Source organism: Vespa crabro, chromosome 5 (assembly GCF_910589235.1).
Source record: "Vespa crabro chromosome 5, iyVesCrab1.2, whole genome shotgun sequence".
In the NCBI taxonomy this organism is placed as follows: domain Eukaryota; kingdom Metazoa; phylum Arthropoda; class Insecta; order Hymenoptera; family Vespidae; genus Vespa; species Vespa crabro.
Genome location: NC_060959.1, coordinates 6,737,427 through 6,754,573, shown reverse-complemented (window position 1 = coordinate 6,754,573; position 17,147 = coordinate 6,737,427). Strand labels below are relative to the sequence as shown.

General features: G+C 23.0%; 7 protein-coding genes across 15 annotated transcripts; 5 read left to right on the top strand and 2 right to left on the bottom strand.

Moving 5' to 3' along the window:
* Nucleotides 1-239: 239 nt before the first annotated feature.
* Nucleotides 240-4,725, top strand: LOC124424047. 3 transcript variants are annotated; one of them, XM_046962534.1, is made up of 3 exons: nt 240-517; nt 619-828; nt 936-1,233. In XM_046962534.1, exons 1-3 carry the CDS (start codon nt 352-354, stop codon nt 1,226-1,228), a joined length of 669 nt encoding a protein of 222 aa, XP_046818490.1. In that variant the 5' UTR covers nt 240-351; the 3' UTR covers nt 1,229-1,233. The 3 variants fall into 3 exon arrangements, with proteins under 3 accessions (XP_046818490.1, XP_046818492.1, XP_046818491.1); XM_046962536.1 differs by lacking the exons at nt 619-828; nt 936-1,233 and adding exons at nt 3,952-4,161; nt 4,269-4,725 and having other exon boundaries at nt 241-517; XM_046962535.1 differs by lacking the exons at nt 240-517; nt 619-828; nt 936-1,233 and adding exons at nt 3,307-3,850; nt 3,952-4,161; nt 4,269-4,676.
* LOC124424049 lies at nt 1,763-2,912 on the top strand. Its single transcript, XM_046962537.1, has 3 exons — nt 1,763-2,183; nt 2,286-2,495; nt 2,603-2,912. Exons 1-3 carry the CDS (start codon nt 2,018-2,020, stop codon nt 2,893-2,895), a joined length of 669 nt encoding a protein of 222 aa, XP_046818493.1. The 5' UTR covers nt 1,763-2,017; the 3' UTR covers nt 2,896-2,912.
* Nucleotides 4,726-5,293: 568 nt separating the features above from the next.
* Nucleotides 5,294-6,360, top strand: LOC124424050. Its single transcript, XM_046962538.1, has 3 exons — nt 5,294-5,551; nt 5,655-5,861; nt 5,973-6,360. The coding sequence occupies exons 1-3, from the start codon at nt 5,386-5,388 to the stop codon at nt 6,263-6,265; spliced, it is 666 nt and encodes a 221-aa protein (XP_046818494.1). The 5' UTR covers nt 5,294-5,385; the 3' UTR covers nt 6,266-6,360.
* Nucleotides 6,361-6,531: 171 nt separating this feature from the next.
* Nucleotides 6,532-7,996, top strand: LOC124424046 (coiled-coil domain-containing protein 134-like). The gene is made up of 3 exons (XM_046962533.1): nt 6,532-7,206; nt 7,306-7,515; nt 7,621-7,996. Exons 1-3 carry the CDS (start codon nt 7,056-7,058, stop codon nt 7,944-7,946), a joined length of 687 nt encoding a protein of 228 aa, XP_046818489.1. The 5' UTR covers nt 6,532-7,055; the 3' UTR covers nt 7,947-7,996.
* A 3-nt stretch (nt 7,997-7,999) lies between these two features.
* LOC124424042 (lysocardiolipin acyltransferase 1-like) lies at nt 8,000-11,511 on the bottom strand. Of its 4 annotated transcripts, none has more exons than XM_046962525.1 (6): nt 11,347-11,511; nt 11,156-11,180; nt 11,007-11,067; nt 10,727-10,934; nt 10,088-10,654; nt 8,000-9,906 (listed from the first exon to the last, which is right to left on the bottom strand). In XM_046962525.1, exons 1-6 carry the CDS (start codon nt 11,387-11,389, stop codon nt 9,740-9,742), a joined length of 1,071 nt encoding a protein of 356 aa, XP_046818481.1. In that variant the 5' UTR covers nt 11,390-11,511; the 3' UTR covers nt 8,000-9,739. The 4 variants fall into 4 exon arrangements, with proteins under 4 accessions (XP_046818481.1, XP_046818479.1, XP_046818480.1 ...); XM_046962523.1 differs by having other exon boundaries at nt 8,000-9,637; nt 9,722-9,906; nt 11,007-11,180; nt 11,347-11,485; XM_046962524.1 differs by having other exon boundaries at nt 8,000-8,762; nt 9,722-9,906; nt 11,007-11,180; nt 11,347-11,485.
* A 32-nt stretch (nt 11,512-11,543) lies between these two features.
* LOC124424051 (dynein axonemal light chain 4-like) lies at nt 11,544-17,109 on the top strand. 2 transcript variants are annotated; one of them, XR_006942219.1, is made up of 2 exons: nt 11,544-11,642; nt 15,955-17,109. XR_006942219.1 is itself a non-coding variant. In XM_046962540.1 (2 exons), exons 1-2 carry the CDS (start codon nt 15,828-15,830, stop codon nt 16,213-16,215), a joined length of 327 nt encoding a protein of 108 aa, XP_046818496.1. In that variant the 5' UTR covers nt 15,542-15,827; the 3' UTR covers nt 16,216-17,109. The 2 variants fall into 2 exon arrangements, 1 of the variants encoding a protein (XP_046818496.1); XM_046962540.1 differs by lacking the exon at nt 11,544-11,642 and adding an exon at nt 15,542-15,893.
* Nucleotides 12,179-15,183, bottom strand: LOC124424043 (regulator of microtubule dynamics protein 1-like). Of its 3 annotated transcripts, none has more exons than XM_046962528.1 (8): nt 14,965-15,183; nt 14,727-14,834; nt 14,269-14,352; nt 14,001-14,192; nt 13,724-13,912; nt 13,242-13,462; nt 12,917-13,155; nt 12,179-12,813 (listed from the first exon to the last, which is right to left on the bottom strand). In XM_046962528.1, the coding sequence occupies exons 4-8, from the start codon at nt 14,186-14,188 to the stop codon at nt 12,550-12,552; spliced, it is 1,101 nt and encodes a 366-aa protein (XP_046818484.1). In that variant the 5' UTR covers nt 14,189-14,192; nt 14,269-14,352; nt 14,727-14,834; nt 14,965-15,183; the 3' UTR covers nt 12,179-12,549. The 3 variants fall into 3 exon arrangements, with proteins under 3 accessions (XP_046818484.1, XP_046818483.1, XP_046818485.1); XM_046962527.1 differs by having other exon boundaries at nt 14,727-14,822; XM_046962529.1 differs by lacking the exon at nt 14,727-14,834.
* Nucleotides 17,110-17,147: the final 38 nt, after the last annotated feature.

The following is a 17,147-nucleotide window of genomic DNA, read 5'->3' as shown; positions in this document are numbered from 1 at the left end:
ATTCTTTTAACATTTGACATTAGTCGACATTTTTTACTGAATCTATGTATATTTGAGCTATAGCCTATGTTATATATATATATATATATATATATATATATATATATATATATATATATATATATATACATATACATAATATGTTTATATGCTGTTATATATATATATATATATATATATATATATATATATATATATATATATATATTATGTATATATATGTCCTTTGAAGTGTCATTCAAATTGTGTATTAGATTCAGTATACATATATGTTTGAAAAGAACATCATTTTAAATTCAATCTCCGAACACATTGTAATAAGATTAATTAATTATACATTGTTGAGTTACCATGGAAATAAAATTATTGCGTGTATTAATGTATATTATGTTTTTATTTCTGTTATCAATCACCGCGCATGCGGAAGAGGATATTTCCACAAGATTCAAAATTCAACCAATCAGAACCGATCCGTTAAAAACAGCATTATTTAAAGTACAATCAAATGCAGATTATCGTATGTATAATAAAACAATCTTTAATTATAATACTTTATTTAAATGTTTATTTCCATAATAATTAAACACAAATTTTTATTTATATTTGTATATATTACAGTGAGAAAAACGTTTGTGAGAAATAGACAAGATTATTTAGAAACTATTAAAGCTATAAAAACAGAAAATAAATATAATCTTAAATTATTAATTATCATAGAATTAATTCTAGAAATAGTGAATTCTATTCAAAACAGTTCAACAATAATAGATAATGCCAGATCTAATATTAAAAATGAAGCTTATCCAAAGAGTGATGGTATTATAAGTGGTAAGTCATATTTACAAAAAAATGAACAATATTATGCGAAGAATAAATATTATAAAATCAACAGCTCAGATTATATATTACTGGTATCATTTTTGTTAATCTTATAGCCTTGTTTACAATATTGGAGAAAGTATCTTTTTTTGGAGATCTTGTTTTTCATTTCCCAGATATGGTTACTAAAATTTTAAGACTTGAAAAAAAATGGAGTGAAATACTATTGTTGTCTGCGCAATATACTGATTCATTTCAACATTTGATGGATGAATCTAGTTATGCTGTTATTTCATTAGCTAAAAAGGAACTTAATAAAATAAAAGAAAAATCTGAAAAAAAAAAATATTTGTCTAATAAAAAGAAGTCAATGAAGAAACTTTCAAAATTCATGAAATTGGAATTATAAACATTCTTGCGATAGCTTCAGTAAAATATATTTAAAAATATTTTTTAATTTAAATAAATTTTAAAAAGATTTATATTTCGATTCAATTCATATTAACATTCATAAAAATCTTTTATAACTTTACATATTACAGATATTATACATAGATTCATAAAATTGAATTAATCCTTGAAATGTATATAATTTATTTAATATATTTGTATATAGGTATGAAGTAACTGTACATATATGTAATAAATATAATTTGGTGATATTTTATATTATTTTGCACTTTATATTAACAACACAACCAAATTCTAAATGTGATACAATTTTATTACAATTTGAATAATACTCATTTTATATAATATTTATACACATCTCATCTAAGATTTGATGAAATAATTCAACAATAATTTTTTATTTTTCAGTAAATTATTATTTCATAAATAATATAAACAAACATAATATTATTAAATAAAATTTAAAAACATGATCTCTATTATGACTTATTTGTGAAAATCACATGTGAGTATAAATGAGTATAAAACATTATATTATCATTAGACTAAAAATGAATATTATCCGTTAGAACAGTTGACGTTAGTTGATACTTTTTATTAAACCTATATTTGACCTATATTCTATGTTATTTATATATGTCCTTAGAAGTATCATTTAAATTATATCAAACGTATTTTGTGTGTATATATATATATATACGTTTGCATTTGCGAAAGAATATCATTCTAAATGTAAGTTACGAATACATTGTAATAAGATTAATTAATTATACATTGTTGGGTTACCATGGAAATAAAATTACTGCGTGTATTAATATATATTAAGTTTTTATTTTTATTATCAATCGTCGCGCATGCGGAAGAGGAAAATTTCACCAAATTTAAAATTCAAACATTCACAAACGATCCGTTAAGAACAGCATTATTTAAAATACAATCAAATGCAAATTATCGTATGTATAATAAAACAATCTTTCATTATAATACTTTATTTAAATGTTTATTTCCATGATAATTAAGTACAAAATTTTAATTTATATTTGTATATATTACAGTGAGAGAATTGTTTGCGGAAAATAGAGAAAATTATTTAGAAATTATTGCAGCTATACAAACAGAAAATAAATCTGATCGTAAATTATTATTAATTATGCAATTAATTGAAGAGATAGTGCATTCTATTGAAGAATGTACAGTGCAAATATATAATGCCAGATCTAATGTTAAAAGTAGAACTTTTTCAATGAGTGATGATATTATAAATGGTAAGTCATATTTACAAAAAAATGAACAATATTATGCGAAGAATAAATATTATAAAATCAACAGCTTAGATTATATATTACTGGTATCATTTTTGTTAATCTTATAGCCTGGTATACGATATTGGAGAACGTATCTTTTTTTGGAGATCTTTTTGTTCATTTCCCAGATATGGTTACTAAAATTTTAAGATTTGAAAAAAAATGGATTGAAATACTATTGTTGTCTGCGCAATATACTGATGTAATTGAAAATTTGGTGGATGAATCTACTTATGCTACAATTTCTTTAGCTAAAAAGGAACTTAGTAAAATAAAAAAAAAATTTGGAAAAAAATATTATTTGTCTAATAAAAAAAAGTCAAAGAAGAATCTCTCAAAATTTATAAAATTGGAATTATAAACATTCTTGTAATAGTTTCAATAAAATATATTTAAAAATATTTTTTAATTTAAATAAATTTTCAAAAGATTTATATTTCGATTCAATTCATATCAACATTCATAAAAATCTTTTATAACTTTACATATTACAGATATTATACATAGATTCATAAAATTGAATTAATCCTTGAAATGTATATAATTTATTTAATATATTTGTATATAGGTATGAAGTAACTGTACATATATGTAATAAATATAATTTGGTGATATTTCATATTATTTTGCACTCTATATTAACAACAGAACCAAATTCTAAATGTGATACAGTTTTATTACAATTTGAATAATACTCCTTTTACATAATATTTATACACATCTCATCCAAGACTTGATGAAATAATTCAACAATAATTTTTTATTTTTCAGTAAATTATTATTTCATAAATAATATAAACAAACATAATATTATTAAATAAAATTTAAAAACATGATCTCTATTATGACTTATTTGTGAAAATCACATGTGAGTATAAATGAGTATAAAACATTATATTATCATTAGACTAAAAATGAATATTATCCGTTAGAACAGTTGACGTTAGTTGTCATTTTTTATTAAACCTATATGTGACCTATATTCTATGTTATTTATATATGTCCTTAGAAGTATCATTTAAATTATATCAAACGTATTTTGTGTGTATATATATATACGTTTGCATTTACGAAAGAATATCATTCTAAATGTAAGTTAGTGAACACATTGTAATAAGATTAATAAATTATACTTCTTTTTTAAGTCATCATGCAAAAAAAATTACTGCGTGTATTAATGTATTTTAAGTTTTTATTTCTGTTATCAATCGTCGCGCATGCGGAAGAGGAAAATTCCACCAGATTTAAAATTCAACCAATCAGAACCGATCCGTTAAAAACAGCATTATTTAAAGTACAATCAAATGCAGATTATCGTATGTATAATAAAACAATCTTTCATTATAATACTTTATTTAAATGTTTATTTCCATGATAATTAAGTACAAATTTTAATTTATATTTGTATATATTACAGTGAGAAAAACGTTTGCGAGAAATAGAGAAGATTATATAGTAGTTATTAAAGATATACAAACAGAAAGTAAATCTGATCGTAAATTATTAATAATCAAAAAATTAATGGAAGAGATAGTGCATTTTATTCAAGCAAGTTCAACAGTAATAGATAATGCCAGATCTAATATTAACAATGAAACTTTTCCAAAGAGTGATGGTATTATAAGTGGTAAGTCATATTTACAAAAATATGAACAATATTATGCGAAGAATAAATATTATAAAATCAACAGTACAGATTATATATCGCTGGTATCATTTTTGTTAAACTTATAGCCTTGTTTTCGATATTGGAGAACATATCTTTTTTTGGAGATCTTGTTTTTCATTTCCCAGATATAGTTGCTAAAATTTTAAGATTTGAAAAAAAATGGATTGAAATACTATTGTTGTCTGCGCAATATACTGATTCATTTCAACATTTGATGGATGAATCTAGTTATGCTGCAATTTCTTTAGCTAAAAAGGAACTTATTAAAATAAAAGAAAAATCAGGAACAAATAATAATTTGCCTAATAAAAAGAAGTCAAAGAAGATTCTCTCAAAATTCATGAAATTGGAATTATAAACATTCTTGTGATAGCTTCAATAAAATATATTTAAAAATATTTTTTAATTTAAATAAATTTTAACAAGATTTATATTTCTATTCACTTCATATTAACATTCATAAAAATCTTTTATAACTTTACATATTACGGATATTATACATAGATTCATATAATTGTATTAATCCTTGAAATGTATATAATTTATTTAATATATTTGTATATAAGTATGAAGTAGCTGTGTATGTATGTAATAAATATAATTTGATAATATTTTATATTATTTTACACTTTATGTTAACAACACAACCAAATTCTAAATGTGATACAATTTTATTACAATTTGAAAAATACTCCTTTTATATAATATTTATACACAACTCATCCAAGACTTGATGAAATAATTCAACAATAATTTTTTATCTTTCAGTAAATTATTACTTCATAAATAATATAAACAAACATGATATTATTAAATAAAATTTAAAAGCATGATCTTTATTATGACTATTCGTGAAAATCACATGTGAGTATAAATGAGTATAAAACATTATATTATCATTAGACTGTAAATGAATATTATCCGTCAGAACAGTTAATGTTAGTTGACATTTTTTATTAAACCTTTATTTGACCTATATTCTATGTTATTTATGTATGTCCTCAGAAGTACAATTTAAATTATATCAAACATATTTAGTATATATATATATATATACTATATATATATATATACATAGTATATATATATATATACATTTGCATTTATGAAAGAATGTCATTCCAAATATAAGTTACGAACACATTGTAATAAGATTAATTAATTATATATTGTTGGATCATCATGGAAATAAAATTACTGCGTGTATTAATGTATATTACGTTTTTATTTCTGTTATCAATCGACGCACATGCGGAAGAGGAAAATTCCACCAGATTTAAAATTCAACCAATCAAAACCGATCCATTAAAAACAGCAATATTTAAAATACAATCAAATGCAGATTATCGTATGTACTACAAGACAATCTTTAATTATAATACTTTATTTAAATGTTTGAATTCCCAAGATAATTAAGCACAAATGTTAATTTATATTTATGTATATTACAGTGAGAAAATTTTTTATGAGATATAGAGAAGAATATATACAATTTATTAAAGCTATACGAACAGAAGATAAATCAGATCGTAAATTAATTATCATAGAATTAATTGAAGAGATAGTGCGTTCTATTCAAGAAAGTTCAACATTAATAAATAATACCAGATCTAATATTAACAATGAAACTTTTCCAAAGAGTGATGGTATTATAAGTGGTAAGTCATATTTACCAAAAAATGAACAATATTATGCGAATAATAAATATTATAAAATCAACAGCTCAGATTATATATTACTAGTTGGTATCATTTTTGTTAATCTTATAGCCTTGTTTTCGATATTGGAGAATGTATCTCTTTTTGGAGATCTTATTTTTCATTTCCCAAAAATGGTTGCCAAAATTGTAAGACTTGAAAAAAAATGGATTGAAATACTATTGTTGTCTGCGCAATATGTTGATTCATATGAAGATATTGTGGATGAATCTAATTATGCTGTAATTTCTTCAGCTATAAAGGAACTTTATAAAATAAAAGAAAAATCTGGAAAAAAAAATAATTTGACTAATAAAAAGAAATCAAAGAGGAGTCTTACAAAATTCATGAAATTGGATTTATAAACATTCTTGTGATAGCTTCAGTAAAATATATCTAAAAATATTTTTAATGTAAATATATTTTAAAAAGATTTATATTTCGATTCAATTCATATTAACATTCATAAAAATCTTTTATAACTTTACATATTACAGATATTATACATAGATTCATAAAATTGAATTAATCCTTGAAATGTATATAATTTATTTAATATATTTGTATATAGGTATGAAGTAGCTGTATATGTATGTAATAAATATAATTTGATGATATTTTATATTATTTTGCACTCTATATTAACAACACAACCAAATTCTAAATGTGATACAGTTTTATTACAATTTGAATAATACTCCTTTTATATAATATTTATACACATCTCATCCAAAACTTGATGAAATAATTCAACAATTATTTTTTATTTTTCAGTAAATTATTATTTCATAAATAATATAAACAAACATAATATTATTAAATAAAATTTAAAAACATGATCTCTATTATGACTTATTTGTGAAAATCACATGTGAGTATAAATGAGTATAAAACATTATATTATCATTAGACTAAAAATGAATATTATCCGTTAGAACAGTTGACGTTAGTTGACACTTTTTATTAAACCTATATTTGACCTATATTCTATGTTATTTATATATGTCCTTAGAAGTATCATTTAAATTATATCAAACGTATTTTGTGTGTATATATATATATACGTTTGCATTTGCGAAAGAATATCATTACAAATGTAAGTTAGTGAACACATTATAATAAGATTAATAAATTATACTTCTTTTTTAAGTCATCATGCAAAAAAAATTACTTTTTGTATTAATGTATATTAAGTTTTTATTAATAATTTCAACGGTCGCGAAAAGAAGCGAAAAGTTTAAACTGCCAACCAAATACAATCTGTTAAAAAGTGCAACGTTCCAATTAGAACCAAATGGAGAATTTTGTACGCATTATAAGACTATTTTTAATATTACAATACTCTGTTTAAATGTTTATTTTACATGATAACTTATGTATATATATATATATATATATATTATAGTTAAAAAATCGCTTTTAAGAAATGCTCAAGGATATGAAGAGGCTATCAAAATATTAGAAGATATTGATACATATGAAGGTAGATACAAAATGATCAAACAAATTATTATGGATGCAATTAATATTATTGAAGATAAAACATCAATGCTAGAGAATATAATGGCTAATATTAACAAGGGAATCGTTTCAAATAATGATGCTATAATAGAGGGTAAGTCATATTTGAAAAAAATAAACATAATATTATGAGAAGAATAAATATAAAATCAATGATTTATATTATATGTTATTGATATCATTTTCGTTGATCTTATAGGCTTGTTTTTTATATTGGAGCAAACGTCTTTTTTTGGAAATGTTGTTCTTAATTTTCCGGATATTACTCGTAAAATATTAAAAAATCAAAATAAATGGAAAGAAACAATAATTTGGTCTTTACATTTTGCTAATAAAATGCAACATTTGTTGGATGAATCCATTATTACTATAATTTCTTCAGCTATTGAAGAGCTTAATAACACAAGACGAAAATCTGAATCCACAAATTATGAAAAAAATAATCATTTGTCTAACAAAAAAAAGTTCAAGAAAGGAATGTCAAAACAAAAAAGAGGTCCAAAATTAATAAGATTCGATTTATAAACATTTTTGTGGTAAATAATAAAAAGTAAGGAATATTTTTTAATTTAAATAAATCGTTTAAAAAGATTTATATTTCGATTCACTTCATATTATTATTGACAAAAATCTTTTCTACCTTTATGTGTTATAGAATTCAAATATAGATTCATATATCTGTGTTAATCCTTGAAATATATATAATTCATTTAATGTATTTTTATATAGATACGGAGTGTGTGTGTATGTTAAATACAATTTGAAGATATTTTATATTATTTTACATTTTATATTAACAACACATCAGATTCACATTTTATATTAACACACAATTAGATTCTAACAGTGTAATACAATTTTATTACAATTTGAACAATACTACTTTTATACAATATTTATACGCATCTCATCCAAGACTTAATTTAAAAATTTGAAATCTTTCTAATGTTAAATAGGAAGTTCTAAATATAAAATAGTATTATTATTTATCATTCTAATCATATACATCTACCTAAGATCGTGACTAGAATTATAATTAGATTTTTTAGTATAGGTACAATTTAAATATATGCAACACTTTGAACAAAAGAAGTGTTATGAATGAATCATACTAAGATTTTCTATAATATAATGATTAATATTTTTAATAATGAAATAGATAAAAATCCTAATTCTTCTATCATAAATAAAATATTTTATAAGCATACTTTATATATACATATAGAATAATAGATATATAATCTTTAGTATTTAATATTTATGATTTAGAGAACTACAAACTCTCTGCATGTATCTCTTTGGCACATGAATTCACTTTTACTTAATTTTAAACATTTATAACTACAAAAAAATATAAATTTATTATTAGGGCAATATTTACTTCGAATTAGTATTTTTTAATATATGCTCAACAGAGTAAATATTGTATTTTTTCTAATTTTATATAATTTCTTAATATTATAATATTGCTGAATAGAAAATAAATAATACATGACAATGATTCATTAACTATTTTCTTGGGTAGACACCTATAAATTTTAATAACTTAAATACTTATGTATACTATATATGCCACATATTATTTTTAATTCTGTTATTTATATTATTTTTCTTTTTTTAAATTAAAAACAAATTTGTACTTTTTTCTTTAGTTTAATGAATATAGCAAACTAATATTTTTATGGAAATACAGAAGTTAAAGAACATATTTCTTTCAATCTTAATATTCTTACTCTCATTTATAATTTAATTTACGCAATTATAAAATGATGATTTTTGATAGATTAATTATTATTAATAGTTCAAAAATATTTTTATTCTATAAGTGACTCATTTCTGAAATGAGCAATAGTATATAATTGTATAAAAACATTGATTTTTCATATTCATGGGCATATTTACAAAATTTTTTTTTATCTTTAAAACACTTTTAATATTCGTGCTAAGTTGGAAGGCATGCAGTAAATGAATAAATAAGTAAATAAATATATATGTGTATATAACAAACGTACAAAACTTCTCTATATACTTCATCATTTTTATGAATTACATTAATAATTTTACTTGATTTTGCCATAATAATTTTTATACATTATTACGATGCTATTTTTAACTTTTTAGCATTTTCATGTATTTTTTTTATCCATTTGGAAATATATACATTTTCTAAGTACATATTTCTTTAAAATCTAACATGTACAACGGAAGGAACATTTCTAAAAATATGATAGTTGTACATCTAAATCTTAGATATACCAATATCACAGTGACAGAAAAGCATAAATTAGTTTATTACTTACTCTGATTAAACATTGTTATTAACTGTGTTTTGCAGAAAAAGGATATGCTTTCCAGCGCCAATACCATCCCATTTCAATTTGATTAAATCCAGTTGTAAATAAAGATAATCCAATGAAAAAGATAGCATGCATCAATGCCCATAGTTGAAATATTGGAGAAATAATTAATAAGAGTATTGTCGTACCTGTAAATATAGATTATATTAGGAAGTAAATAAACAATATATTTACATTTATAATTAAAATAGAGAATTTATATGAAATGATATAAAATTAATATTAAGATGGAGAATATATGAAAAAATTAATTTTTATTTTAAATTTTATAAAATTAAGGATATTTTAGTCAATAATTTATCGATTTACCAGTTAATATACTCCAGAAGCTGAATGCAGCTTGTAATGGTAACATCTTTGCTGTTGGCCATATTTCAGTAGGAAAACTTTTCTTTTCATAAAAAGTTTTTAATATTTCTTCTTTGTCAGACCATCTATCCTCTAACCATTTCCTTAACATTAATTCATGTGTAGGTATATCTGAAGATGGTATTCGTTTGATATAAAAATGTACTTCATGTGGTAATTTACCCCTAATTAAATCAATTTCAGATTGTGGGACATAATCAGGATAAGCTATTGTTAAGTCATATACTGCATCAAGATAATTTGCTTTCTGGAGGTGTTGTACTAGATAACTAAATCCTGTAGTTTTTGGATGTAATGTATATGTATATTGAGGTAGTTGATGTTGTAAAGCATATTTATCAGACTTCTCTTTACTAGTTTTTGTTAAATCTGTACCCTCTGGGAATATAAGTAATTGTGTACGTCTTCTTAATGCTACCACATAGTCCAGAGTACGTAATAGTCGACCTTTGTCTTCTTCCCAACGACGTGTTATATAGAGGAAGCCATTCATTTGCATTATCCATCCTGTCAAATATATTATTTTGTATAGCAATATAGTTTATATTATAACATTTACAATGATTTATTTTTATTTACCTGGTCCTGGGATATGTCTTATTGGATCTTTCAAAATAAATTTCAATCTATGACAAGCTATATCAGGCATACATGCTTGATACATCGCAGCCCATAAAAAATTCCAGTCTACTCGTGTTCTGTGATTCATTACAAGTATAGCTGATTCGTTAGGAGAAATATGATCTCCTGATACAAAGATTTTTACACCAAATATCTTTAACAGTGCCTATAATAAATTTATCTAATATTCACCATGTAAAAAAAGATTAATATTAAGAAATCAATACAATAAACTCACTGTGGGATAAAGTTCCCAACAAGAAAATAGCAAATCTCCACATTTTCGAAATTTTGGAGGACTGAATAGCAAAAGTGGTAAAAGTGGACAAGCGATAAATAAGAAACCAGCTACAATACTACCATACCAAAGAGCACAGTATAACATACCACGCAATAGTCCACGCATTACCGCCTGTAAATATAATTAAATGATGCACGATCTAAGTCTTTATTTTATTAAACAATATAAAAAACAAAATATTTTTTATTATTTTAATATTAATTTTAATAAATATTTCTTATAATAATATTATTATATTATTTATACTTTATTAAAAAAAAACAATTGTTATACTTACTTTGACATATAAATTTTACAATTGAACTATTCTTCATAGGCATTGGATGTCAACTGCTTTCTTGTGAAATATCGTTTTTCTTAGGCTTCTCTACAACCTTATTACAAGGGCTTCACTGTACCACCCTCTCTTCTTTACCCAGTATGAACTGAGTTCTGGGATGCTGCTGGACCATTATTGATCTACTAAATACAGGGCTACAATCCCCAAAGAATAACTTATAAAGTGCTATTCTCTAACATAAGTAATTAAAAAATTACTGGATATAAATTAATATTAAACTAATAAAAAGCAGAGTGAGTATATGATTTCATTTTGTATTTTGTATTATATGAGATGAATACAAATATATAAAATGTATTTGTGTAGTACATCTATCATTAAATATATTAAAAAAATTCCCTATAAATCGATTTAATTTTCAATGTAGAATAGAAAATTGATAAAAATATATTTGTATATTTATGTACTATAGATCTATCCAAATTATATATTAGTAAAAAGTTATTAAAAAAGGAGAAAATAAAAGACAAAATCATTTCATCCGAGAAAATTATTACTTCGTATAAATCAAATATATTATATACATTATTGATCTTTATCTAATAAATATGAAAAATATATTCAAAAACTACAAGAACTAAAGTATTATAATATATTCCCCACAATTAAACATAACAGGCAAATTTACACATTTTGATACTAGAAAATATTAGCATGGTTGTAATAAAATGAATGTTTGATTTAACAAATCTATATAAAGAATTTAGATCTTGATTTCCTATATAATAAAGATGCAAAACTTATATAAAGAAAAAAAAATAATCATATGGAATTTCAGAAATTAATATATATATTTTAATATCACATATATATATATATATATATTTTTTAAAGTATTAAATATCATATAAAAAAACCATATTGGGTATTACATTTCTCAGAATTATCATATGATCATTTTTCCTACAATCCATTATTACTATGTTGTCATCTATATTCTACAGCAAGATAATTTTCACTTTTTTAGTATTCGGCTTTGTTTGTTTCAGTAATAAAGCCATAATACTATTATTATTTCGATTTTTACAATTTCCACTATAAAATGTTATTATTATCAAATCTTATTTAATTGTTTTATAATTAAATTATAAAATATTATTGGAAAATGTAAATTAAGCCGCTACACTTCAAATTCTTTTTTCAAAGATAACTTGAATATTCTTGCAATAGTTTTTTTGCTTCAGATTGTACATTCTGATCTTGTTTAGTTACGACCGTTTGTTGACAAATTTCATTTAACCAATAAATAGCCTTTTCATAATTACTTATAGCTATGTAGGATTTACTAAGAAATAAACGATTTTCTAAATGTGGTTCAGTTGCAAATTCTTCTGCTTGTTCGAAGCTTTCGATTGCTTCTTCGTAGGAGGCATTTGGAGGCTCAGAATAGAATGTTGTTGCTACCTGTTTGAAATATAATTTTGTAATAAAGTGATTAATAATATTGTAAGAACAAATATTATATATAAACATAAGATATCAACAAATTAATAACGTAAAAACACACTTTTCTTTCAATCCAAGTTAAATTAGATATTTCATATCTAAATCTACCAAGTAGATGATGTAGATCAGAATCTTTTGGGCGTAGTTTTAAAGCTGTCATTACATGATTTTTGAAAACAGATCCATTTTTTATTCTTTCTGCCAATGGCAGATATTCACCATGTAAACCTATAAGAATAGCATACCACTTGTGAAGATCTGCATTTTCTACATTAATAATTTGTTCGCAAGCTTCGAGTCCTAAAAAATAAAATTGTACATAATGTCTTTAAAGCTAGATTTATTTATTCCTAAAACTAATAGTTTATGATTAATTGCAGAATTACCTTCGCTAATAATTTTCTTTTTATGTTCTATGTTAGAAAAATGATTTATATAAGTGTAACAAGCATTAGCAAATCTCCATATTATGTCTACATTATTTGGATGTAATTTGGTTAATTCTTGTAATTTATAATATACGTCTTCTTCAATCTGTTCTTCTGTTTTTTCTTGTGCACGAATTTTCATAAGTTCTACTTCCAATAGTTTTATTGTTTCTGATTCCCTGTATCACTAAATATATAATCTCTTCCTTTCATGATTGACATTTATCTTTATTAATAATATGTATGTGTGTTTGTATATAATTATGTATAATGACTATATTTGTAAGTTCAATAAAACGAATAAAAAATATTTAAATTAATAATAAAATTGTTTCTATACTATAGTATATATTGATTTTCCGTAACACATAATAATGCGAATAAATTCATGTAAATTTATTAAAGATGAAATTATCTAATAATTTTAATATATATCCAACCTTAGTTCAATATCGCCTATAGTATCTTCAGTGTCTGAACAATCAAAAAACTCATCATCAGCAATGTCAGTCCCTGCTGTAGAAAATGTATCTACATCATTTTCAGTTGAAACATATGTACTATCGTTAGAATTCAATGTATGTTTTCTATTTGCAACTGCTGATCTCTTTTTCCTTTTTTGTTGCTGTCTAAAAAGAATTATATTTTATCATTAATATTAAACATAATATTATTTTCTTTCGTAAGATTTTGAATTCCTGCAAAAAAAAATATTACCTTAACGCTTCTAACTCTTCTTGCAGCTCGGCAATTCTTTGATTAACAAGTTCAAGGTTATGATTCCGTACTTTGTATTGTCGTTTCTCGATAAATTGTTGATAGAGAAACATACCAGCCACACTAATAACACCAACAGTAACTCCAATCGCAGCTGCAATTAGAGTGCTGCTTTCCAAGTTACTCATTATTCTATAATAATAAGAATTATATTACATTAATAAGTTCTATAATAATTTCTAAAAAATATTTATAAAAATTATGATACCTTGTTTTATAAGCAGATGAAAAATTAATGTATCTGCATCAACCCCGAATAACTTCTTGTTTAATTTTTGTATATTAGTATGCACTGCAAAGAATATATTTATATTTTTTCTAATTTAAATTTTAAAAAAGTGAGACCAACAAATAAAAATAACAAAAACATTTCTTGTGCTGAGTAAAATGGAAATAAAACTTAAGCAGCTAAATAGTCTATAAAAAAAAATGAATAAAGTTAATCGATTAATAAAATATAAATATTCTTTAATACTCTATATATTTCTTGTAAATAATTTAAGTAATTAAAAATTGTAATGAATTATAGTTCAAATTGTTTATTATCAATATAAATCAATACAAAATAAAAATAAATATCACAGAAGTATATTAGTATTAGCAAAAACAAAAAAAATACATATATACTATATAAATTTACAGAATTTAAAAAAATTGTGATATTACTTCGTGCTTTTATATTTGCTGAGTTGTCACAAGTAAATACTCCATAAATGTTTAAAGTCCACGAATGTCGGCAAACCACTATTCACAGATAATTACCTGATAGAGAAGCTACGATTAATAAACAAATTATTTAATCATTTATTCAAATGATGTAGAATTATTAATTTCCGTGTTATGTTATTATTATAAAAAGGGTAGAATTCTGTTATTCTTTTTAAAAATTGTTACATTAAGTTACCATGTAAATTCGTACTGCACAAAATTAGTATTATATCCAACTCAAACTTGTGTTCTTTCTTATTATAATAGACAATGTGCTTATATTATCAAGATTTAAATTTACTAAACGATATATTTATCTATTATACGACATTCACACACATAATATGAAACATAGATCTCAGTCTTCATAGTTTTACTACCTCTTTATAAACATTACTATCAGAAATCTACCAGTCCTGCTCTGTTTTGGAAAACGTATCATACCCAATATTTTTGACTCGAATAATAGATATATACACATCATATACATATATATATATATATATACATATATATATATACACATATATATACACATACACAGTCTTTGAAATTAACTTTTACTTGTATATACTCAATTGTATTAGTTTAAAATTTGATTATGTCGCAAGAATATCGATTATATTGATATTTATTCTTTCAGAATAAAAATTATGGCGAATGAACATTGTTCAAACATTTTTCAATTATTTAAATATTTAATTTTATTTGAAAGAAATGAATAGTAATTAAACGTTAAAAGTAGCACTCATTTTTTTATTTATAATATTTAATATAAATATAGATATTCAGTTAGTTATTAGTTAATAAATCTACAAAAATGACAAGCAGCGCCATTTTAACGTTATAAGTATTCGATAGTTTAAATTTTGACAGTTTCTAATTAAATTACAAAGAATACACTATTAATTTCGACAATTTTCACTTAAATACATAGATTTATGCGTACAATTATAGAAATTGTAATCTCTTTCATCGTATTTAAAATATATATTTATTTTACATCATATATTATATTTTGATATAATAAAAAAATATTCTTGTTATAAATTGAAAAATATGTCGGCAGGCGAAGTTAAGAAAGAAGAACCTCAATTTATATTTCATACGTATGCTTTATGCAAGGTAAAATTTAGAAAAAAAAATGTATGTACCTTAAAATTTTTAATTTTTAATACGTTTGCAGTTTACAGATATGCCGAGTGAAATGAAACAAGAAGCTATGGAAACATGTTCTACTGCTGCGGAAAAATATGCTGATGACTATGAGCAAGCGGCACGTATGATTAAAGAAAGTTTGGACAGAAGATTTGGCGCGCCTTTTCAAGTAGTTATTGGAGAATCTTACGCTTGTGCTATAACCCATCAAGAAAATAGTTTATTATATATGTTCACGGGTGGGAATATTGCTATTCTTATTTGGAGAACAGTTAACCAATACAAATAAAATGATTTTCTGTTAAAGCTGTACATCACCTTTAATTTTATAATTGTTTACGCCAATAACGAGAGATGTATTTAATAAAAGTAATAGAGACGGTTTTAATAAAGAAGATTTTATTTTAAAAATAGAGGTTTTCGAACTTTTAAGAAAACTTTATTCTCTTTGAAAAAAATCGTATCAGAAATGATGTTTTTTCGTGAATAGTTTATACATAAAAATAAAGCTTTTTAAAAAAATTCGAAAAAAACATATCCTTTTTTTCAAGCAGTTTTCAACATTTATCGTAATAAAAAAGTTTAATGATAAAATAGCGGCACCCTTTGAATTTCGCGGCAAAAGAAAAGAAGTTCTTATCTCCATTAATGATTTTCATATAAGTGCTAGAGGGGTATGCGGTTACTTTTCGTGAAGTAGACGATTGCTTCCTTATCTGACTGCATAAATCGATACTCAGATTTTCTAATCCTGTCTTTGAAATAAATTTTATAATTATTTAAAATATATAATGTAAACAGATGTATAATGTACACAAAGTACATTAAGCTAATATTTAAACAATATTATATATTCGTATATAGCTAGAAATACCCTTTAGATATAAAATAATTTCAATTTAATATTTAAATACAGTTAAATTTTGATCTCCGAATCGTAGACTATATTTAATATTAGCTATAACAAATAAGCGAAACAGTACTCCTTATTGCCTTTATAGTTCTTATTTTGTCTATACCTATCGATGAAGTCGTATATGCTACGAGTGAAAGCTGGTGAACATAATTTTATATTTTAGAGTTTTTAACACTTTTTATTACAAATAAATATATTTGTATCATATATAATGTAGAAACATTATAGATATTTCTTAATAATTATATACACAGAAAACCAATTACTATTTTAACTACAATTTTATATATATATATATATATATA